Raw genomic sequence first — 22,887 nt, 5'->3', positions numbered from 1 at the left:
TCTGGGCCTACTTGGTGGGGTCTGGGCCTACTTGGGTGGGGTCTGGGCCTACTTAGGTGGGGTCTGGGCCTACTTGCGTGGGGTCTGGGCCTAATTGCGTGGGGTCTGAGCCTACTTGGGTGGGGCCTGGGCTTACTTGGGTGGGGTCTGGGCCTAATTGGGTGGGGTCTGGGCCTACTTGGTTGGGGTCTGGGCCTGCTTGGGTGGGGCCTAGGCCTACTTGGATGGGGTCTCGGCCTACTTGGGTGGGGTATGGGCCTACTTGGGTGGGGCCTGGGCCTACTTGGGTGGGGCATGGGCCTACTTGGGTGGGGCATGGGCCTACTTGGGTGGGGTCTGGGCCTACTTGGGTGGGGTCCCGGCCTACTTGGGTGGGGTCTGGGCCTACTTGGATGGGGCCTGGGCCTACTTGGATGGGGCCTGGGCCTACTTGGATGGGGCCTGGGCCTACTTGGATGGGGCCTGGGCCTACTTGGATGGGGTGTGGGCCTACTTGGATGGGGCCTGAGCCTACTTGGGTGGGGTCTGGGCCTACTTGGATGGTGGGACGAGCTTAGGATGGAAGGCCTTTGGCTTCAGTGCCACAATGGTCCCTTTGTCATCGGGCAGCAGCTGTGGCTTTTCGCTGACATCGCACTCTCTGTCTCTCAGGTACGGGCGCCTTCGGCACGTCCACTGGCGGTCTCTTTGGCCAGCCACAGCCCGCCAGCAGCCTCTTCGGGACCAAGCCCTTCGGACTGGCCACCACCACACCGAGCACCGGCTTCGGCTTCGGCACTGCCAACACTCTGGGGCAACCCAACACCAGCAGCATGGTGAGTTCATCAGTCATAGGAGCAGAATCAGGCCATTCAGCCCACTGAGGCCATTCTGCCCATCAAGGCAACTCCGCCATTCAATCATGGTTCATCATATCTTTTCCCACACGTGACCGATGAAGGCAAGCAAACCATATACCGCCTTTATCACTCTTATCTACCTGTTGTCTCTTTCAAGGAGCTCTTTGGACTTGGACCCCAAGATTTCTCTGTACATCAACTCTGCCCAGTTCATAAGACTGAGGAGCAGTCGGCCCATCAAGTCTACTCCACAATTCAATCATGGCTGATCTATCTCTCCCTCTCAACCCCATTCTCCTGCCTTCTCCCCATAACCCCTGACACCGTACTAATCAAGAATCTACCTATCTCTGCCTTTATAATATCCATTGACAGCCTCCACCGCCTTCTGTGGCAATGAATTCCACAGATTCACCTCCCTCTGACTAAAGAAATTCCTCCTCATTTCCTTTCTAAAGGTACATCCTTTAATTCTGAGTCTATGACCTCCGGTCCTGGACTCTCCCACTAGTGGAAACATCCTCTCCACATCCACTCTGTCCAGGCCTTTCACTATTCTGTACGTTTCAATGAGGTACCCCCCCCTCATTCTTCTAAACTCCAGCGAGTACAGGCCCAGTGCCGACAAACGCTCATCATATGCTAACCCACTCATTCCTGGGATAATTCTCGTAAAGCTCCACTGGACCCTCTACATCTGGATTCAGATAACACATCTTGCAACCCCACTGTTTACTGGGTGTGGCTGGATATACCTTTGTAAAAACAAGCAAATCTGAATGTTTAAGAAAGAACTGCAGATGCTGGGAAAATCGAAGGTAAACCAAAATGCTGGAGAGAAATCTCAGTAGGTTCCTTCGCTCCATTGATGCTGCCTCACCCGCAGAGTTTCTCCAGCATTTTTGTCTACCTGCAAGCAAATCTGAATGAACTGTTGCAGTCTTCACCTTCAGATGGATGCAAGAGATCTATCCACGCCCAGAGATCAATAGACAATAGGTGCAGGAGTAGGCCATTCGGCCCTTCGAGCCAGCACCGCAATTCAATGTGATCATGGCTGATCATCCCTAATCAGTACCCCATTCCTGCCTTCACCCCATATCCCCTGACTCCACTATTTTTAAGAGCCCTATCTAGCTCTCTCATGAAAGCATCCAGCGAACCTGCCTCCACCGTCCTCTGAGGCAGAGAATTCCACAGACTCACCACTCTCTGTGAGAAAAAGTGTTCCCTCGTCTCCGTTCTAAATGGCTTACCCCTTATTCTTGAACTGTGGCCCCTGGTTCTGGACTCCCTCCAACATCGGGAACATGTTTCCTGCCTCTAGCCCAGTGTCCAAGCCCAGAGATCCATGCCCAATGATTCAACCCAGGACTTCTTCCTGATGTTCTGACCAATATCTTGCTCTTCACCCGAGTCATTCCGACAGGTAGACAACAAAATGCTGGAGTAACTCAGCGGAACAGGCAGCATCTCTGGAGAGAAGGAATGGATGACGTTTTTTTGCCCTGAAGAAGGGTCTCGAGCCAAAATGTCGCCCATTCCTTCTCTCCAGAGATGCTGCCTGTCCCGCTGAGTTACACCAGCATTTTGATTCTACCTTCAGTTTCAGATTCAGATTCACATTTATTGTCACTTGAGCTACAGTGATATTTGAGTTACCATGCAGCCATACAAGTAAAAGAATACAATGCAATTAATAGAACAATAGACTTAACAAACATCCACCACAGTGATCACTGTGATGGAAGGCAACAAATTTCAGTCAGTCTTAAACCAGCACCTGCAGTTCCTTCCTACCCATTCCAATGGGTGACTGGGTGATGATGGGAAAAGGGGAAGTACAGCGGGATCTGGGGGTCCTTGTACATCAGTCTATGAAAGTAAGCATGCAGGTACAGCAGGCAGTGAAAAAAGCCAATGGCATGTTGGCCTTTATAACAAGACGAGTCGAGTATAGGAGCAAAGAGGTCCTTCTGCAGTTGTACAGATCCCTAGTGAGACCACACCTGGAGTATTGTGTGCAGTTTTGGTCCCCTAATTTGAGGAAGGACATTCATGCTATTGAGGGAGTGCAGTGTAGGTTTACAAGGTTAATTCCCGGGATGGCATGATTGTCATATGCTGAGAGAATGGAGCAGCTGGGCTTGTACACTCTGGAGTTTAGAAGGATGAGAGGGCATCTTATTGAAACATATAAGATTGTTACGGGTTTGGACACGCTGGAGGCAGGAAACATGTTCCCGATGTTGGGGTAGTCCAGAACCAGGGGCCACAGTTTGAGAATAAGGGGTAAGCCATTTAGAACGGAGACGAGGAAACACTTTGTCTCACAGAAAATTGTGAGTCTGTGGAATTCTCTGCCTCAGAGGGCGGTGGAGGCAGGTTCTCTGGATACTTTCAAGAGAGAGCTAGATGGGGCTCTTAAAAATTGTGGAGTCGGGGGGGGGGGGGGGGGGGGGGGGGGGCCGCATTTGGAACATTGCGTCCATTTTTGATCACCCTGCGGTGGGGAAAGAAGTCGCTCAGGGTGCAGAGCAAATAGGCAATAGGTGCAGGAGTAGACCATTTAGCCCTTCGAGCCAGCACCGCCATTCACTGTGATCATGGCTGATCATCCACAATCAGTACCCCGTTCCTGCCTTCTCCCCATATCCCCTGACTCCGCTATCTTTAAAAGCCCTATCTAGCTCTCTCTTGAAAGTATCCAGAGAACCGGCCTGAGGCAGAGAATTCCACAGACTCACAACTCTCTGTGAGAAAAAGTGTCTCCTTTCTAAATGGCTTACCCCTTATTGTTAAACTGTGGCCCCAGGTTCTGGACTCCCCCAACAACGGGAACATGTTTCCTGCCTCTAGCGTGTCCAGACCCTTAACAATCTTATATGTTTCAATAAGATCCCCTCTCATCCTAAACTCCCGAGTATGCAAGCCCAGCCGCTCCATTTGCTCAGCATATGACAGTCCCGCCATCCCGGGAATTAACCTAGTGAACTTACTCTGCACTCCCTCAACGGCAAGAATGTCCTTCATCAAATAAGGGGATTTTTTTCCATTCCACTCGTCACTTTAATTTCATGCTTCATGTGTTTTGTGTTTTATGACAGTTGGCAGAACAATGTCCTTCCTGGGATAATTAAAGTTGTATGGTGTTGTAGGGTGTGGATGCGAGGGTGTTTGTATTTATCTTAATGCCTGGCCCGTCTGTGCCCCACAGAGTTTATTTGGAACGGGACAAGTGTCTCAATCCGGAGGGATTTTTGGAACCAGCACCAACACCACAGGCACGGCATTCGGTGCCGCCGGCAGCCTGTTTGGCAATACCAACGCTGCCTTCACCAACGTCAACAACGTAAGTACCGCCGGCTCGTCAGCCACCGCCGTGGGCTCACACAAACATAGGTGCTGGAGTAGACCATTCGAGCCAGCTCCACCATTCAATATGATCATGACCGATCAGCCAAAATATGTTCCCGATGTTGGGGGAGTCCAGAACCAGGGGCCACAGTTTAGGAATAAGTGGTAAGCCATTTAGAACGCAGACGAGGAAACACTTTTTCACACAGAGCGTTGGGGGTCTGTGGAATTCTCTGCCTCAGAGGGCGGTGGAGTCTGGTTCTCTGGATACTTTCAAGAGAGTTAGATAGCGGAGTCAGGGGATATGGGAAGAAGGCAGGAACGGTGTACTGATTGGGGATGATCAGCCATGATCACATTGAATGGCAGTGCTGGCTCGAATGGCCGAATGGCCTACTCCTGCACCTATTGTCTATTGTATAGTAAAAGCTTTGTCGGTTAAGTGTCTTCTGTAAATTGTCCCAAGTTGTTGGACAGTACCTGTGTCCGGGTGATCACTGGTTGGCGCAGACTCGATGGGCTGAAGGGCATATTTTCATGCTGTATCTACACTAAACTAAAGAATCACATCTGCCATCAACGTCACTCCTGGCAGCGAGTTCCAGGTACCCAAACCTCTGTGTGCGACACAACTGCTTTAAACTTTGTCCCTCTCACCTGAAAGCTATGCTCAGTATTCTCGTATCAGGATGCATCACAGCACGGTTTGGGAACAGCTCCATCCAGGACCGTAAGAAGTTGCAGCGAATTGTGGACACAGCCCAGACCGTTGGGCAAACCAACCTCCCATCCATTGACTCCATCTACACCTCACGCTGCCTCGGCAAGGCCAGCAGCATCATCAAGGACCAGTCTCCTCCCGGTCACTCCCTCTTCTCCCCTCTCCCATCAGACAAAAAGTACAGAAGTGTGAATACGCACACTTCCAGATTCAGGGACAGTTTCTTCCCGGCTGTTATCAGGCAGCTGAACCATCCTACCACAACCAGAGAGCAGTGCTGAACTACTATCTACCTCTTTGGTGACCCTCAGACTATCCTTGATGGGACTGTACTGGCTTTACCTTGCACTAAACGTTATTCCCTTATCATGTATCTAGGCACCGTAAATGGCACGATTGTAATCATGTATTGTCTTTCCGCTGACTGGTTAGCACGCAACAAAAGCTTTTCACTGTACCTCGGTACACTTGGCAATGAACTAAACTGAGCTCAGTATTTCCATCCTGGGGAACGGCATCTTGCCCGGGTCCACGCCCCACCTTTGTTCAGGGTCATCGAGTCATCGAGTGATACAGTGTGGAAACGGGCCCTTTGGCCCAACTTGCCCACATCGGCCAACATGCCCCAGCTACACTAGTCCCACTTGCCTGCGCTTGGTCCACATCCCTCCAAACCTGTCCTATCCATGTACCTGTTTAACTGTTTCTTAAACGTTGGGATAGTCCCAGCCTCAACTACTTCCTCTGGCAGCTTGTTCCATACACCCACCGTGCGAAAAAGTTACCCCTCGGATTCCTATTAAATTATTTCCCCTTCACCTTGAACCTCTGTCCTCTGGTCCTCAATTCACCTACTCTGGGCAAGAGACCCTGCCCAATCTATTCCTCTCATGATTTTATAAACCTCAATAAGATCCCCCCTCATCCTCCTGCACTCCATGGAATAGAGATCCAGCCTGCTCAACCTCTCCCTGTAGCTCACACCCTCGAGTCCTGGCAACGTCCTTGTAAGTTTAAGTTGCACTACTCGCTTATGGTCTCGGGGCAAGTGAGTTGCAGGGGGTGGAATAAGACAAACAGAAGAGTTTTTGCACAGTTTTCTCACCGGCTGAGGGGTAAAAAAGGAATGTGCCCAGGTTTGACCTGAATCCTGAGCCTCCGTGTCTCCTAGTTTTTAGTTTCAGAGATACAGCGTGGAAACAGGCCCTTCGACCCACCGAATCCGCACCGACCAGCGATCCCTGCACACTAACACCATCCTACACACACCATCACCATCCTGCACACACTAGGGACAATTTACACTTACACCAAGCCAATTAACCTACAAACCGGTACGTCTTTGGAGTGTGGGAGGAAACCGAAGATCTCGGAGAAAACCCACGCAGGTCACGGGGAGAACGTACAAACTCCGTACAGACAGCACCCGTAGTCGGGTTCGAACCTGGGTCTCTGGCGCTGCAAGGCAGCAACTCTACTGCTGAGAAAGGAGACGAGCAGGAATTATTTTGGCCACAGGGTGTGGAGGCCAAGTCATTGGGTATTTTTAAAAGCTCAGATTGACATGTTCTTGATTAGTACGCGTGCCAGGGGTTATGGGAAGAAGGCAGGAGAATGGAGTTGAGTGAAAAATAGATCAGCCGTTAATTGATTGGCAGAGTAGACTCAATGTGCAGGAAGGAACTGCAGAAGCTGGTTTAAACCGAAGATAGACACAAAAGGCTGGAGTAACTCAGCGGGACAGGCAGCATCTCTGGAGAGAAGGGATGGGTGACGTTTCGGATCCAGGTCTGAAGAAGGGTCTCATCCCGAAACGTCACCCATTCCTTCTCTCCAGAGATGCTGCCTGTCCCGCTGAGTTACTCCAGCAATTTGTGTCTAGGTTCTTGATTCGCACAGGTGTCAGGGGTTATAGGGATAAGGCAGGAGAATGTAGTTGAGAGGGGAAAATGGATCAGCCATCAATTGAGTGGCGCTGTAGACCAAATGGTTGGCAGGCCTAATTCTGCTCCCATCATTTATGATCTCTCTCTCTCTCTTCCCCCCTTTCTCTCTCTCTCTCTCTCTCCACAGACCCTGTTTGCCGCCAAGCCCGCCGGATTTGGCACGGCGACCACCACAGCTTCCACCTTCGGCACTGCCGGCGCTGGGCTGTTCGGGGCCAAGCCAAACCTGACCATCGGAGCCGGCGCTAACACCTCAAACTTTGGTACGTAAGCGGCAGTCTCTGCGACTTCCTGCATCTCCCCCACCCCGTCCCCAGCCAGCTCTGCCCCCTTTCTACAAGAAACACCCAGGAACCCTCACACTTCCTCATCAAATGTTCCCGATGTTGGGGGAGTCCAGAACCAGGGGCCACAGTTTAAGAATAAGGGGTAAGCCATTTAGAACGGAGACAAAGAAACACTTTTTCTCACAGAGAGTTGCGAGTCTGGAATTCTCTGCCTCAGGTGGAGGCCGGTTCTCTGGATGCTTTCAAGAGAGAGCTAGATAGGGCTCATAAAAATAGCGGAGTCAGGGGATATGGGAAGAAGGCAGGAATGGGATACTGATTGTGGAAGATCAGCCATGATCACATTGAATGGCGGTGCTGGCTCGAAGGGCCGAATTGCCTACTCCTGCACCTATTGTCTATTGTCTTCCACATCAAACTACCAGCTCGTGCAGAAGCCAGCACCCCTGGAAATCTCAGACGGTCGGGCAGCATCTGTGGAGGGAAATGCACAGTTGACATTTGGTGATCGGAACCCTTCTTCAAACTGATCGAAGCCCAATCCATCTGAAGAAGGATCCAAACCCGTAATGCCTTTTGTTTATTTCCCACCACAGACGCTGCCTCACCTGCTGAGTTCCTCAAGCACTTTGTTTATCACTAGAGATGCCAGCATCTGCTGCGTCTTGCTTTTGTTGGGTCTTGCTGCTAAATCTCCGAAGACCCTCCCTAGTCCAGGTTGACAGTGGTGCAAAGCCCTAGTCCCTACAGCAACCAAACCACCCAGTGGAGGGTCCTTGTTGCTGCGTTTAGTGTCGTGCAGAGTTCAGGAGTCTGGTGGTGGCTGGGAAGAAGCTATCGACTGTGGAGGCCAAGTCAATGCAGTGACAAATAGATTCTTGATTAGTGCGGGTGTCAGGGGTTATGGGGAGAAGGCAGGTGAATGGGGCTAAGAGGGAGAGATAGATCAGCCAGGATTGAATGACAGAGTAGACTTGATGGGCCGAATGGCCTAATTCTGCTCCTATCACTGACGCCCTCATGAAACGCTCATCTGCGCGTCTGCTTTCCCAGGATTTGGAACCAACGCGGTGACGGGCGGACTGTTTGGGAACAAGCCCGCAGCTGGAGCGCTGGGGACCACCCTCGGGGCTGGCTTTGGTACAGGTGAGAGGGTCGCTGACGGGTGTGGACGCTGCCAATGTTTCATGGCCAGGGGAAGATGTGGGTGTCCTCCTCCCTGCCACCCCCCCCCCTCCCTGGTGAAGGTGGGCCGGACCGTCGCCCTGTGTCTGCCCAGTGGAGGTGGACTGGACCATTGCTCAGTGTTTGCGCAGTGGAGGTGGACTGGACCTTCTGTGAGGACCTGGGTCTGTGTACTCACTGGAGTTTAGAATCAAGAAAACAAACTCAATGCTAGCATTTATTTCAAGAGGGCTTGGATACACAAACAGGGATGTAATGCTGAGGCTCCATAAGGCGCTGGTCAGGCCGCATTTGGAATATTGTGAGCAATTTTGGGCCCCATATCTGATGAAGGAAGTGCTGGCTCTGGAGAGGGTCCAGAGGAGATTTACAAGCCCAGGACGTTATTGGCCATGGAGGGAGGTGGGGAAACATAGAAACATAGAAAATAGGTGCAGGATGAGGCCATTCGGCCCTTCGAGCCAGCACCGCCATTCATTGTAATCATGGCTGATCGTCCCCTATCAATAACCCGTGCCTGCCTTCTCCCCATATCCCTTGACTCCACTAGCCCGTAGAGCTCTATCTAACTCTCTCTTAAATCCATCCAGTGACTTGGCCTACACTGCCCTCTGTGGCAGGGAATTCCATAAATTCACACCTCTCTGGGTGAAAATGTTTTTTCTCACCTCGGTCTTAAATGACCTCCCCTTTATTCGAAGGGGAAGATGGTTGTCGTGGTTACAGGTGGGAGTGGAGGCGATGGGGTAGACTGAGTGGGCACCCTGTGGGAGGGGGAGTGAGAGGGAGGGGAGGGGGAGGGTAGGACAGAGGGAGGGGGGTTGTGCGTGCGGTGTTTTTCTCTCTAACCGTGGTGCTGTGCCTTGCTTCCTAGCTCTGGGAGCGGGGCAGACCTCCCTGTTCGGCAGCACGCAGCCCAAGCTGGGCATCACGTTGGGAGCCGGTGGATTTGGGACGGGAGCGTTCAACACTGGCACGGCCGGGGTGGGGTTTGGGGCACCGCAGGCCGCCATGTGTAAGTGACCATCGCAACCCGTGTCCGTCAACCTCTGCCCCGTTAAACCTCTGCAGCCGGCCTAGACGCACGTCCCCCTTCGCTTCCTATTGCTGTCAGCAGGTTCTGCTCCAGTTATAGAGATACAGCGCGGAAACTGGCCCATCCGCCCACTAAGTCTGTGACGACCAGCCACCCCCGTGCACCAACACTATCCCACACACAATAGACAATAGGTGCAGGAGTAGGCCATTCGGCCCTTCGAGCCAGCACCATCATTCAATATGATCATGGCTGATCATCCCCCATCAGTACCCCGTTCCTGCCTTCTCCCCATATCCCCTGACTCCGCTATCTTTAAGAGCCCTATCTAGCTCTCTCTTGAAAGTATCCAGAGAACTGGCCTCCACCGCCCTCTGAGGCAGAGAATTCCACACTCACCACTCTCTGTGAGAAAAGTTGTTTCCTCGTCTCCGTTCTAAATGGCTTACCCCTTATTCTTCCTAGACACGCTAGGGACAATTTTCATTGACACCAAACCAATTGACCGACAAACATGCACGACTTTGGAGTGTGGGAGGAAACTCGAGATCTCGGAAAAAACCCGCACAGGTCGCGGGGAGAACGTACAAACTCCATACAGACAGCGCCCGTAGTCAGGATAGAATTCTGGTCTCTGGCGCTGTGCGGCAGCAACTCTACCCACTGCGCCTCCGTGCCGCCCCAGACGCTCATTACTCAGAAAGTTGCAGGTTCCAGGCAGAGGTTCACCTGCATCTCCTCCAACCTCATCTATTGCATCCGCTGCTCTAGATGTCAGCTGATCTACATCGGTGAGACCAAGCGTAGGCTTGGCGATCGTTTTGCCGAACTCCTCCGCTCGGTCCGCGTTAACCAACCTGACCTCCCGGTGGCTCAGCACTTCAACTCCCCCTCCCATTCCGAATCCGACCTCTCTGTCCTGGGCCTCCTCCATGGCCAGAGTGAGTCCCACTGGAAATTGGAGGAACAGCACCTCATATTCCGCTTGGGCAGTCTGAACCCTAGTGGCATAAACATTGAATTCTCCAATTTACGGTAGCCCTTGCTGTATCTTCCCCTTCTCAGCTCTCCCTCAGCCCTCGGGTTCCTACTCTTCCTTTTTGCTTTCTTCTCCCCCCCCCCTCCCACCCTCCATCAGTCTGAAGAAGGGTTTCGGCACGAAACGTTGCCTATTTCCTTCGCTCCATAGATGCTGCTGCACCCACTGAGCTTCTCCAGCACTTTTGTCTACCTTGGAATCTAAGCACTCGGCCAGGCACTGCAGCACGGTGGTGCGGCGGGTAGTGCCGCTGCCTCACAGCGCCAGAGACCCGGGTTCCACCCTGACCTGGGGTGCTGTCTGTGATAACTTTGCAGGGTCTCGCGTGCATTTCCTCCGGGCGCTCCATTTCCCCCCCCCACTTCCCAAAGACGTGCGAGTTTGTAGCTTAATTAGCCTCTATGCGTGGGTGGGAGATTGCAACCTTCACCATGGTCCACCCTGTTTCGACGAATGCAATCAACCTGGGGTGCACAAACAGAAGACCAAACAGAACACTGTGTTTAAGAAGGAACTGCAGATGCTGGAAAATCGAAGGTAGACAAAAGTGCTGGAGAAACTCAGCGGGTGCAGCAGCGTCTATGGAACGAAGGAAATAGGCAACGTTTCGGGCCGAAACCCTTCTTCAGACTGAAACCGCTGAGTTTCTCCAGTACTGTTGTCTACCATCAAACAGAACACGTTGTCTTACAACTTTAGATTGTGCACACCATACGCAAGAAGAAGAAGAAGCATCTATGTTAATTCCTCAGATTCACCACCCCCTGGATAAAGAAATTCCCCCACATCTCTCCATTCTGAAAATACGTCCTTTTATTCAGAGGCCGTGACTTCTGGTCCTAGACTCTCCCACTGGTGGTAGCACCCTCTCCACAACTACTCTATCTAAGTCTTTCATTCTCTGATAGGTTTCAATGATATCCCCCCACCCATTCAACCTAAATCTATCCCTATTTGATAATGGCTCAGCATCAAACGCTTGCTTCTCAGAAGGTTCCCATCCTACTGACAGAACAGAAGCATAGAAATAGAAATAGGTGCAGGAGGAGGCCATTCGGCCCTTTGAGCCAGCACAGCCATTCATTGTGATCATGGCTGATCGTTCCCTATCAATAACCCGTGCCTGCCTTCTCTCCATATCCCTTGACTCCACTAGCCCCAAGAGCTCTATCTAACTCTCTCTTAAATCCATCCAGTTACTTGGCCTCCATGGCAGGGAATTCCATAAATTCACAACTCTCTGGGTGAAAAAGTATTTTCTCACCTCAGTCTTAAATGGCCTCCCCTTTATTCTAAGATTGTGGCCCCTGGTTCTGGACTCGCCCAACATTGGGAACATTTTTCCTGCATCTAGCTTGTCCAGTCCTTTTATAATATTATATGTTTCTATAAGATTCCCCTTCGTCCTTCTAAACTCCAGTGAATACAAGCCTAGTCTTTTCAATCTTTCCTCATATGACAGTCCCGCCATCCCAGGGATCAATCTCGTGAACCTACGCTGCACTGCCACAATCACAAGGATGTCCTTTCTCAAATTAGGAGACCAAAACTGTACGCAATACTCCAGATGTGGTCTCACCAGAGCCCTATACAACTGCAGAAGAACCTCTTTACTCCTATACTGAAATCCTCGTGACTGCCGTGCGGTGGTGCAGCGGGTAGAGCCGCTGCCTCGCAGCGCCAGAGATGCTGGAGAAACTCATGGGTCTCGACCCGAAACGTCACCTATTCCTTCGCTCCATAGATGCTGCCTCATCCGTTGAGTTTCTCCAGCATTTTTATCTCCCTTCGATTTTTTTCAGCATCTGCAGTTCCTTCTTAAACATAGGTGTTGTAGTTATAAGTTCATGTCATAGGAGCAGAATAAGGCCATTTGGCCCATCAAGTCTACTCTGCCATTCAATCATGGCTGATCTATCTCCCGTCTAACTGCCTAACCCCATTCTCCTGTCATCTCCATATATCCCTGGCACCCGCACTAATCGAGAATCAATCTATCTTTGCGTTAAAATTACCCATTGATTGTCCTCCACAGCCTTCTGTGGCAATGAATTCCCCAGATTCACCACCTTCTGGCTAAATAAATTCCTCCTCATCTCCTTCCTAATGGAACGTCCTTTAATTCTGTGACTGTGCCCTCTGGTCCTAGACTCTCCCACTAGTGGAAACATCCTCTCCACATCCACTCTATCCAGGCCTTTCACTATTGAGGAAGTTCTGGTTTTCTGTTGCTGCATGTCCCTCCCCTGATTCGAGCTCTGGTTTCCTGTTGCTGCATGTCCCTGTACCCTGATTCGAGCTCTAGTTTTCTGTTGCTGCGGGTCCCTATACCCCAATTCGAGCTCTGGTTTCCTGTTGCTGTGTGTTTTTGTCCCCTGATTCGAGCTCTGGTTTTCTGTTGCTGCGGGTTTTTGTCCCCTGATTCGAGCTCTGGTTTTCTGTTGCTGCGGGTGTTTGTCCACTGATTTGAGCTCGGGTTTTCTGTTGCTGCAGGTCTGACGGATCCCACTGCCTCGGCTACACAGCAAGCCGTGCTGCAGCAGCAACTCAACGCTCTGGCCTACACCCCCTTCGGAGACTCCCCGCTGTTCAGGAACCCTATGGTGGACCACAAGAAGAAAGAGGAGGTAAGCCCCCCCCCCCCCTGTCCTACCTCTAACGCAGAAACATAGAAAATAGGTGCAGGAGTAGGCCCTTCCAGCCAGCACCGCCATTCAATATGATCATGGTTGATCATTCAGAATCAGTTCCTGCTTTCTCCCCATATCCCTTGATTCCGTTAGCCCCAAGAGCTCTATCTAACTCTCTCTTGAAAACATCCAGTGGATTGGCCTCCACTGCCTTCTGTGGCAGAGAATTCCACAGATTCACAACTCTCTGGGTGAAAAGGTTTCTCCTCATCACAGTCCTAAATGGCCGCATTGCCCAGTGCATTCTGCATCTCCTTGGTCGCCGTCCCCTTTGATCTGTGTTTTCACACCTTACCCTTCCATATCTCTGTCTCCCTCTCCCCTGACTTTCAGCCCAGGTAGATTTGGGAGGATGAGGGGGGAAATCGCGCTGAAATGGTTTGGAGGCCAAGTCATTGGGCATTTCGAAGGCAGCGATTGGAACATACTTGATTGGTAAGGGTATGAAGGGTAATGGGTGGAATAGTCAAGTCAAGAGAGTTTTATTGTCATGTGTCCCAGATAGGACAATGGAATTCTTGCTTGCTGCAGCACAACAGAATATGTAAACATTATACAGAACAGGAGATAAAAGTTCAGTGTGTTTATATATGATAGACCATATATAAAAACAGATAAAGTGCAATAGGCTGTTATTGTTCAGAGTTTATTTGATGTCGTGTTTAATAGTCTGATGGCTGTGGGGAAGTAGCTGGTCCTGAACCTGGATATTCCAGATTTCAGGCTCCTGTACCTTCTACCTGATGGCAGCGGAGAGATGAGTGTGTGGCCAGGATGGTGTGGGTCTTTGATGATGCTGGCAGCCTTTTTGAGGCAGCGACTGCGATAGGTCCCTTCGATGGTGTGGGGGTCAGAACGAGTGACGGACTGGGCAGTGGTCACATAGAAGCTATATGGAACTCCCAGAAGCTCCATCGATGCTGCCTCACCCGCTGAGTTTCTCCAGCATTTTTGTCCACCTTCAATTTCTCCAGCATCTGCAGTTCTTTCTTAACCATACAAGAGAGAGCTAGATTTAGATCTCAGGGCTAAAGGAATCAAGGGATTTAGTTTAAAGGTACAGCGCGGAAACAGGCCCTTCGGCCCACCGGGTCCGCGCCGACCAGCAATCCCCGCACATTAACACTATCCTACACCCACTAGGGACAATTTTTTACATTTACCAATTAACCTACAAACCTGTACGTCTTTGGAGTGTGGGAGGAAACCGAAGATCTCGGAGAAAACCCACGCAGGTCACAGGGAGAACGTGCAAACTCCGTACAGACAGCACCCATAGTCTGGATCGAACCCAGGTCTCCTGGCACTGCTTTCACTGTAAGGCAGCAACTCTAACGCAGCGCCACCGTGCCGATAAGGGATATGGGGAGAAAGCAGGAACGGCATACTGATTTTGGATGATTGGCCATGATAATGTTGAATGACGGTGCTGGCTTGAAGGGCCGAATGGCCTACTGCTGCACCTATTTTTCTATGTTTCTACTACCCCCACCCCCCCCCCCCCCCCCCCCCCCCCGATCCCCGGTTAGCAAGTGTACATGAATAGTCTAGTGAGCCACATGCAGGAGGTGCCCTATTTTAGTGGGTGAATGGGGTTGAGAGGGAAAGAAAGATCAGCCATGATTGCATGGTAGAGTGGACACGATGGGCCGAATGGCCTCGTTCTGATCCTATGATTTCTGAACATGACTAATTGTTGTTCAGTGATGCTTGATGTGTCTGCGGTTGGTGGTGTACCGATTATAATCAGCCACAGTTGTACATGGAAGGCCCTCTGCTCCTCTTGTCGCTAAAATAACCGGCAGCCAGAACCCGAGAACACTCGTCTGTAAAAGAGGGCTCTTAAAGAAACAGTCAGGGAATATGGGGAGAAGGCAGGAACGGGGTACTGATTGGGGATGATCAGCCATGATCACATTGAATGGCGGTGCTTGCTCGAAGGGCCGAATGGCCTACTCCTGCACCTATTGTCTATTGTCAAATCTGGTTGTTGATTTTCCTACCCTTGGGTAAAAGACTGCATTCACCCTAAATGTCCCTGATACATTTATACACGTCTATAAGATCACCCCTCAGCCTCCTGCACTCCATGGAATAAAGTCCTTGCCCGCCCAACCTCTCCCTGTAGCTCAAGCTCCCGACCCCTGGCAACACCCTCGTGAATCAGTGCATCATTTGACAGTTCAGTCCTCTTTGCACAAGTCTGCATGGCACCGTGGCAGATTTCCTTTTCGACAATAGACAATAGGTGCAGGAGTAGGCCATTTGGCCCTTCGAGCCAGCACCGCCATTTAATGCGATCATGGCTGATCATCCCCAATCAGTACCCCGTTCCTGCCTTCTCCCCATATCCCCTGACTCCGCTATCGTTAAGAGCCCTATCTAACTCTCTCTTGAAAGTATCCAGAGAACTGGCCTCCACAGACTCAACAATCTCTGTGAGAAAAAGTGTTTCCTCGTCTCCGTTCTAAATTGCTTACCCCTTATTCTTAAACTGTAGCCTCTGGTTCTGGACTCCCCCAACATCGGGAACATGTTTCCTGCCTCTAGCGTGTCCAAACTCTTAATAATCTTAATAATAATGGCCTCCTCCTGCACCTATTTTCTATGTCTAAGTCTATGTCTGTGAATCTGGAGGTGTGTGTTTACACACTGGTGTACCTCTTGCCCGATGGGAGAGGGGAAAAGAGGGGCACGGAGGGGAAGGGCTTTCGTGTTCACTGCGACGGTGAATGGCGGGTGTTTGAGCGTGGCTTTAACTTGAGCGTGTCTCCTTGCAGCGGTTGAAGCCCACCAACCCGGCGGCCCAGAAGGCGTTGACCACCCCCACTCACTACAAGCTGACGCCCCGCCCCGCCACCAGGGTGAGGCCCAAGGCCCTGCAGGCCACAGGCTCCACCAAATCGCAGCTCTTCGACGGACTGGACGATGATGAGCCCAGCTCCCTGTCCAATGGCACCTTCCTGCCCAGGTAGGGGGGGGAACATCAGGGGGGGGGAGGAGTATGCACGTTCTGGAACATCACGGGGAGGGGGGAGGGGGGGGGGGGGGGATATACACACAATTTGGAAGATGGCTGGGGGGGGGGGGTAGATGGGGTTTAGTTTAGTTTATCGCCGAGAAGGAATGGGTGACGTTTCGGATCAAGACCCTTCTTCACACTAGGTGGCGCAGTGGTAGAGTTGCTTCCTCACAGTGCCGGAGGCCGGGTTCGATGCTGACTACAGGCGCTCTCTGTACGGAGTTTGTACGTTCTCCCCGTGACCTGCGTGGGTTTTCGCTGAGATCTTTGCTTTCCTCCCACACTTCAAAGACGTGCAGGTTTGTAGGTTGACTGGCTTGGTAAATGTAAAAATTGTCCCTAGTGGCTATAGGATAGTGTTAATGTACAGGGATCGCTGGTTGGCGGGGACCCGTTGGGCCGAAAGGACCTGTCTTTCTAAACTAAACTAAACTGGAGTGAGGGGAAAAAGCTTTTCACCCATTCCTTCTCTGCACACATGCAGCCTGACCCACTGAGTTACTCCTGCATTTTCTGTCTATCTTCGGTTTAAACAAGCATCTGCAATTCTTTCTCACACATTTAGTTTAGTTTATGTTTACTTTAGAGATAGAAACATAGAAACATAGAAATTAGGTGCAGGAGTAGGCCATTCGGCCCTTCGAGCCTGCACCGCCATTTAATATGATCATGGCTGATCATCCAACTCAGTATCCCGTACCTGCCTTTTCTCCATACCCTCTGATCCCCTTGGCCACAAGGGCCACATCTAACTCCCTCTTAAATATAGCCAATGAACTGGCCTCAACTACCCTCTGTGGCAGAGAGTTCCAGAGATTCACCACTCTCTGTGTGAAAAAGGTTCTCCTCATCTCGGTTTTAAAGGATTTCCCCCTTATCCTTCAGCTGTGACCCCTTGTCCTGGACTTCCCCAACATCGGAAACAATCTTCCTGCATCTAGCCTGTCCAACCCCTTAAGAATTTTGTAAGTTTCTATAAGATCCCCTCTCAATCTCCTAAACTCTAGAGAGTATAAACCAAGTCTATCCAGTCTTTCTTCATAAGACAGTCCTGATATAGCGCGGACACTGGCCTTTCGGCCCACTGAGTCCACACCAACAAGCAATCCCTGCAGATTAACACACCCACTAGGGACAATTTTACACCACAATTTTACACCAAACCAATTAATCTACAAACCTGTACGAAAGCCTTTGGAGTGTGGTAGGAGATCTCGGAGAAAACCCACGCGGTCACGGGGAGAACGTACAAACTATGTACAGACAGCACCCGTAGTCGGGATGGAACTCGGGTCACCTGCGCTGTGAGGCAGCAGCTCTACCCGCTGCGCCTCCTAGCCGTCCATATGCACAGCGTGAATGCAGAGTGTGCGAAATCACCGGTGGTTTAGATTGGGTGAACGCACGGTGTCAGATCACAGGGGGTACCGGCAGAGTCTGTGGTAAATCACGAGGGCAATGGGTGGGGTGAATGCGGGGTCAGTAAAGCCACACGAGGCACAGGCAGGCTAGGCTGAATGCACAGTGTGCTTGTCCAGTCAAGTCAACTTTATTTGTCACATACACATACAAGATGTGCAGTGAAATGAAAGTGGCAATGCTCGCGAATTGTGCAAAAACTACAGAACAGAACCAGTATTTACATGTTAGAAAAGATTTTTTTACAAAAGACACAACACAACAGTAAATTAGACCCTGGTGAGATTATAGTTTTCAGTCCCAATGGCCTCTGGGAAGAAACTCGTTCACATCCTCTCTGTTTTCACGGCATGACAGCAGAGGCGTTTGCCTGACCGTAGCAGCTGGAACAGTCCGTTGCTGGGGTGGAAGGGGTCCCTCATTATGTTGCTGGCTCTGGATCTGCACCTCCTGGTGTATAGGTCCTGCAGTGGGGTGAGTGTAGTTCCCATGGTGCGTTCGGCCGAACGCACTACTCTCTGCAGAGCCTTCCTATCCTGGGCAAAGCTGTTCCCAAACCAGATTGTGATGTTGCCGGACAAGATGCTTTCTACAGCCCCAGAGTAGAAGCAATGGAGGATCCTCAGAGAGACTGAATTTCCTCAGCTGCCTGAGGTGGTAAAGGCGCTGCCTTGCCTTACTCACCAGTGCGGCAGTGTGTGATGTCCATGTCAAATCCTCTGTGATGTGGACTCTCAGGTATTTAAAGCAGCTCACCCTGTCCACAGTAGCCCCATTTATCTTCAATGGTGTGTACGTCCTCGGATGTTGTGCCCTTCTAAAGTCCACAATCAGCTCCTTAGTTTTTATGACATTCAAGAGGAGGCTGTTGTCCTGACACCAGAGTGCTAGATCAGCCACCTCCTCCCGGTAGGCCTTCTCATCGTTATCGGAGATCAGGCCCACCACCACAGTGTCATCAGCAAACTTGATTATAGAGTTGGAGCTGAACCTGGTCACACAGTCATGTGTGTACAGGGAGTACAATAGGGGGCTGAGGACGCAACCCTGGGGGGATCCTGTGTTCAGGGTGAGGGGGTTGGAGGTATGTCTTCCCATCTTGACTACCTGGGGCCTGGTGGTGAGAAAATCCAGGACCCAGCCACACAGGGGAGTGTTCGGTCCCAGTTCCAGCAGCTTCTCAGCAAGTCTGGTGGGGACTATGGTGTTGAAAGCTGAACTGAAATCAATGAACAGCATCCTCAAGTAGTTAATCAAGGTACCATGAGATTCTTTGTTGCATGCAGATCAGTGAGATTAATGCCGTACATTGACATCAGTCGATCTATTACAATCCCACTGACTCCCACAACTATCTCGACTACACTTCTTCCCACCCTGCTTCCTTCAAAGACTCTATTCCCCTTCCAATTCCTCCGTCTACGCCGCATCTGCACCCAAGATGAGGTGTTCCATATTAGAACATCCGAGATGTCCTCATTCGTTAGAGAATGGGGGTTCCCCTCTTTCCCCCCCCCCCCCCCCATCACAGATGAGGCCCTCACTCGTGTCTCCTCGGTACCCGCAGCTCCGCCCTTGCTCCCCCTCCCCCTAGTCGCAACAGAGACAGAGTTCCCCTAGTCCTCACCTTCCATCCCATCAGCCGTCGCATACAACACATAATCCTCCGAAATTTCTGCCACCTCCAACAGGATCCCACAAACTGGCCACGTTTTCCCATCTCCGGCCCTTTCCGCTTTCCGCAGAGACCGTTCCCTCCGCAACTCCCTGGTTAACTCATCCCTTCCCACCCAGACCACCCGCTCCCCAGGTACCTTCCCCTGCAACCGCAGAAGATGTGACACCTGTCCCTATACCTCCTCCCTCGACCCTGTCCAGGGACCCCGACAGCCCTTTCAGGTTAGGCAGAGGTTCACTTGCACCTCCTCCAACCTCATCTACTGTATCCGCTGTTCAAGATGTGGATTCTTATACATCAGTGAGACCAAACGCGGAACGCCTTCGCTCAGCCCGCGTGAACCAACCTGATCTCCCGGTTGCTGAACACTTTAATTCTCCTTCCCATTCCCACACAGGCCTTCCTGTCCTCAGTCTCCTCCATTGTCAGAGTGAGGCTAAACGCAAATTGGAGGAACAGCATCTCATATTTCACTTGGGCAGCTTACAGCCCAGTGGCTTCTCTCACTTCAGGTAGCCCCGACATTCCCTCTCTCTCCATCCCTCCCCCACCCAAGTCGCACCAGCTTCTCGTTCTCATCTAGCAAACAGCTAACAATGGCCTGTTTCCATTATCATCGTGACTTTTTTTGAATATCTTTCATTCATTGTTCTTTATCTCCATATCGGCTATACATCACCGGCTATATCTCTCCTTTCCCTTACCCCGAACTAGTCTGAAGAAGGGTCTCGACCCGAAACATCAGCCATTCCTTCTCTCCAGAGATGCTGCCTGCCCCGCTGAGTTACTCCAGCATTTTGTGTCAACCAACAAACCTGCATGTCTTTGGAATGTGGTGGGAAACCGGAGCACCCGGTGACAACCCACGCGGTCACAGGGAGAACGTGCAAACTCCTTACAGACAGCAGCAGTAGTCAGGGTGGAACCTGGGTCTTTGGCGCTGTGAGGCAGCATCTTTACTAAGGAAGCCTTTATCCCTTCTTGGGAAGGCTCCCCTGCAGAAACTAATGCTTGCCCATCCTGTCACCCGTCTTGTCCACCTGCAGGAAGAGCATCAAGAAGCTGGTACTGAAGAGCTCCAACACTTCATCGCTGTACTCACCAGGACCCGGCAAGGAGCACAACGATTTAGCCTCTCCCCCCGAGTACCCAGAGAATGGCGTGGCGTAAGTACATCAACTGGCACCCAGAGGCTGCTCTAGCTGTGTGTGACTGGGTGTCTGTGGGTGTGTGTGCGTGTCTGTGTGTTTGTCTGTGTGTGACTGGGTGCCTGTCTGTGCGAGTCTGTCTGTGCGAGTCTGTCTGTGCGAGTCTGTGTGTGCGTGTCTGTGTGGGTGTGTCTTTGTGTTTGTGTCTGTCGGCGTGTCTGTGTGCGCATGCGTGTGTGCGTGTCTGCGGGTGCGGGTGTGTGTGTGCGTGTCTATGGGTGTAACCCTGTGGATGCATGTGTGTCTGTGTGCGTGGGTGTGGGCGTGTGTCTGTCTCTGTCTGTCTGTGTGGGTGTGTCTGTCTGTCTCTGTGTGTCTCTGAGTGGCCCTGCCCTCAACAATCCCTCTCATCCCCATTCTCCTGCCTTCTCCCCGTAACCTCTGACACCTGTACTAATCAAGAATCTATCTAAGGTACACAAAACTGCTGGAGAAACTCAGCGGGTGCAGAGGCATCTATGGAGCGAAGGAAATAGGCAACGTTTCGGGCCGAAACCTTTCTCCTGTCTGAAGCAGGGTTTCGGCCCGAAACGTTGCCTATTTCCTTCGCTCCATAGATGCTGCTGCACCCGCTGAGTTTCTCCAGCATTTTTGTGTACCTTCGATTTTCCAGCATCTGCAGTTCCTTCTTGAACAAGAATCTATCTATCTCTGCTTTAAAAATACCCACTGACTTGGTCTCCACAGCGATCTGTGGCAATGAATTCCACAGATTCACCACCCCCTGACTAAAGAAATTCCTCCTCATCTCCTTCATGAGATACGTCCTTTAATTCTGAGGCCGTGACCTCTAGTCCTACACTCTCCCACTAGTGGAAACATCCTCTCCACATCCACTCTATCCATGCCTTTCACTATTCGGTAGTTTTCAATGTCAGTGGGAGATGGTCAGTGGGGGGTGGGTCAGGGGTCAGCAGGTCGGGTTCAGTGGGTCAGGAGCGTGTGTGTCAGGGTCCGTGTCTTGTCCCCGCTGTAGTGAGCAGCAGAGCCGGCTGGAGCGGGAGGACGATGACCACCCGGAGGTGAACAAGTGCTACACCAACACCATCGTGAAGCCCATCCCCCAGACGCCGCCGGAGGGGCTGGGCGGCAACAAGCACCAGACGTCGTCAGCCATGGACGACACCATCGCCGAGATGAACCTGCGCAACACCCTCCGCAACGGCACCACCGAGGGCAGCAGCGACGGGGCGTCCTGCATCGAGGGCTCGCTGCAAGAGGAGCCCGAGCCCGAGGTCGACGACATGCTGCCACCACACCCAGCAGGTGAGGGACCAACGGGTGGCACAGCAGCGGGTAGAGCTGCTGCCTCACCACATGGTGGTAACGCAGCGGGTAGAGCTGCTGCCTCACCACATGGTGGTAACATAGAAACATAGGAAATAGGTGCAGGAGGAGGCCATTCGGCCCTTCGAGCCAGCACCGCCATTCATTGTGATCTTGGCTGATCATCCCCAATCAGTACCCCATGCCTGCCTTCTCCCCATATCCCTTGACTCCACTAGCCCCTAGAGCTCTATCTAACTCTTTCTTAAATCTATCCAGTGACTTGGCCTCCGCTGCCCTCTGTGGCAGGGAATTCCATAAATTCACAACTCTCTGGGTGAAAAAGTTTTTTCTCACCTCAGTCTTGTGATTGAGGCAGTGCAGCGCAGGTTCACGAGATTGATCCCTGGGATGGCGGGACTGTCATATGAGGAAAGATTAAAAAGACTAGGCTTGTATTCACTGGAGTTTAGAAGGATGAGAGGGCATCTTATAGAAACATATAAAATGATAAAAGGACTGGACAAGCTAGATGCAGGAAAAATGCTCCCAATGTTGGGCGAGTCCAGAACCAGGGGCCACAGTCTTAGAATAAAGGGGAGATCATTTAAGACTGAGGTGAGAAAAAACTTTTTCACCCAGAGAGTTGTGAATTTGTGGAATTCATGTCCACAGACGGCAGTGGAGGCCAAATCACTGGATGGATTTAAGAGAGAGTTGGATGGAGCTCTAGGGACTAGTGGAATCAAGGGATATGGGGAAAAGGCAGGCACGGGTTATTGAGAGGGGACGTTCAGCCACGATCATAATGAATGGCGGTGCTGGCTCGAAGGGCCGAATGGCCTCCTCCTGCACCTATTTTCTATGTTTCTTAAATGACCTCCCCTTTATTCTAAGACTGTGGCCCCTGGTTCTGGACTCGCCCAACATTGGGAACATTTTTCCTGCATCTAGCTTGTCCAGTCCTTTTATAATTTTATATGTTTCTCTGTGCGAAAAAGTGTTTCCTCGTCTCCGTTCTAAAAGTCCTACCTCAAATTAGGGGAACAAAACTGCACACGATACTCCAGGTGTGGTCTCACTAGGGCCCTGTACAACTGCAGAAGGACCTCTTTGCTCCTATAAACTCAGGTAGGATGTGGGGTCTTTGAAGACGGTGCGGAGGTGGTTTTCCGGAACGATGTTGGGGTTAGA

General features: G+C 51.4%; 1 protein-coding gene across 2 annotated transcripts in view; it reads left to right on the top strand.

Annotated features, from left to right (window-relative positions):
* Nucleotides 1–22,887, top strand: part of nup98 (nucleoporin 98 and 96 precursor) — a 100,482-nt gene that overhangs the window by 42,665 nt on the left and 34,930 nt on the right. For both annotated transcript variants that reach the window (XM_055637421.1, XM_055637420.1), the window contains 9 exons: nucleotides 652–815; nucleotides 4,057–4,191; nucleotides 6,991–7,126; nucleotides 8,204–8,296; nucleotides 9,210–9,350; nucleotides 12,904–13,037; nucleotides 15,881–16,071; nucleotides 20,266–20,385; nucleotides 21,404–21,693. In XM_055637421.1, coding sequence (XP_055493396.1) covers nucleotides 652–815; nucleotides 4,057–4,191; nucleotides 6,991–7,126; nucleotides 8,204–8,296; nucleotides 9,210–9,350; nucleotides 12,904–13,037; nucleotides 15,881–16,071; nucleotides 20,266–20,385; nucleotides 21,404–21,693 — 1,404 coding nt within the window. The remainder of the gene's footprint in view (nucleotides 1–651; nucleotides 816–4,056; nucleotides 4,192–6,990; nucleotides 7,127–8,203; nucleotides 8,297–9,209; nucleotides 9,351–12,903; nucleotides 13,038–15,880; nucleotides 16,072–20,265; nucleotides 20,386–21,403; nucleotides 21,694–22,887) is intronic.

This window comes from Leucoraja erinacea, chromosome 6 (genome assembly GCF_028641065.1).
Source record: "Leucoraja erinacea ecotype New England chromosome 6, Leri_hhj_1, whole genome shotgun sequence".
In the NCBI taxonomy this organism is placed as follows: Eukaryota; Metazoa; Chordata; class Chondrichthyes; order Rajiformes; family Rajidae; genus Leucoraja; species Leucoraja erinaceus.
Note: the sequence above shows the minus strand (reverse complement) of the source record. Positions and strands in the feature narration are given on the sequence as shown.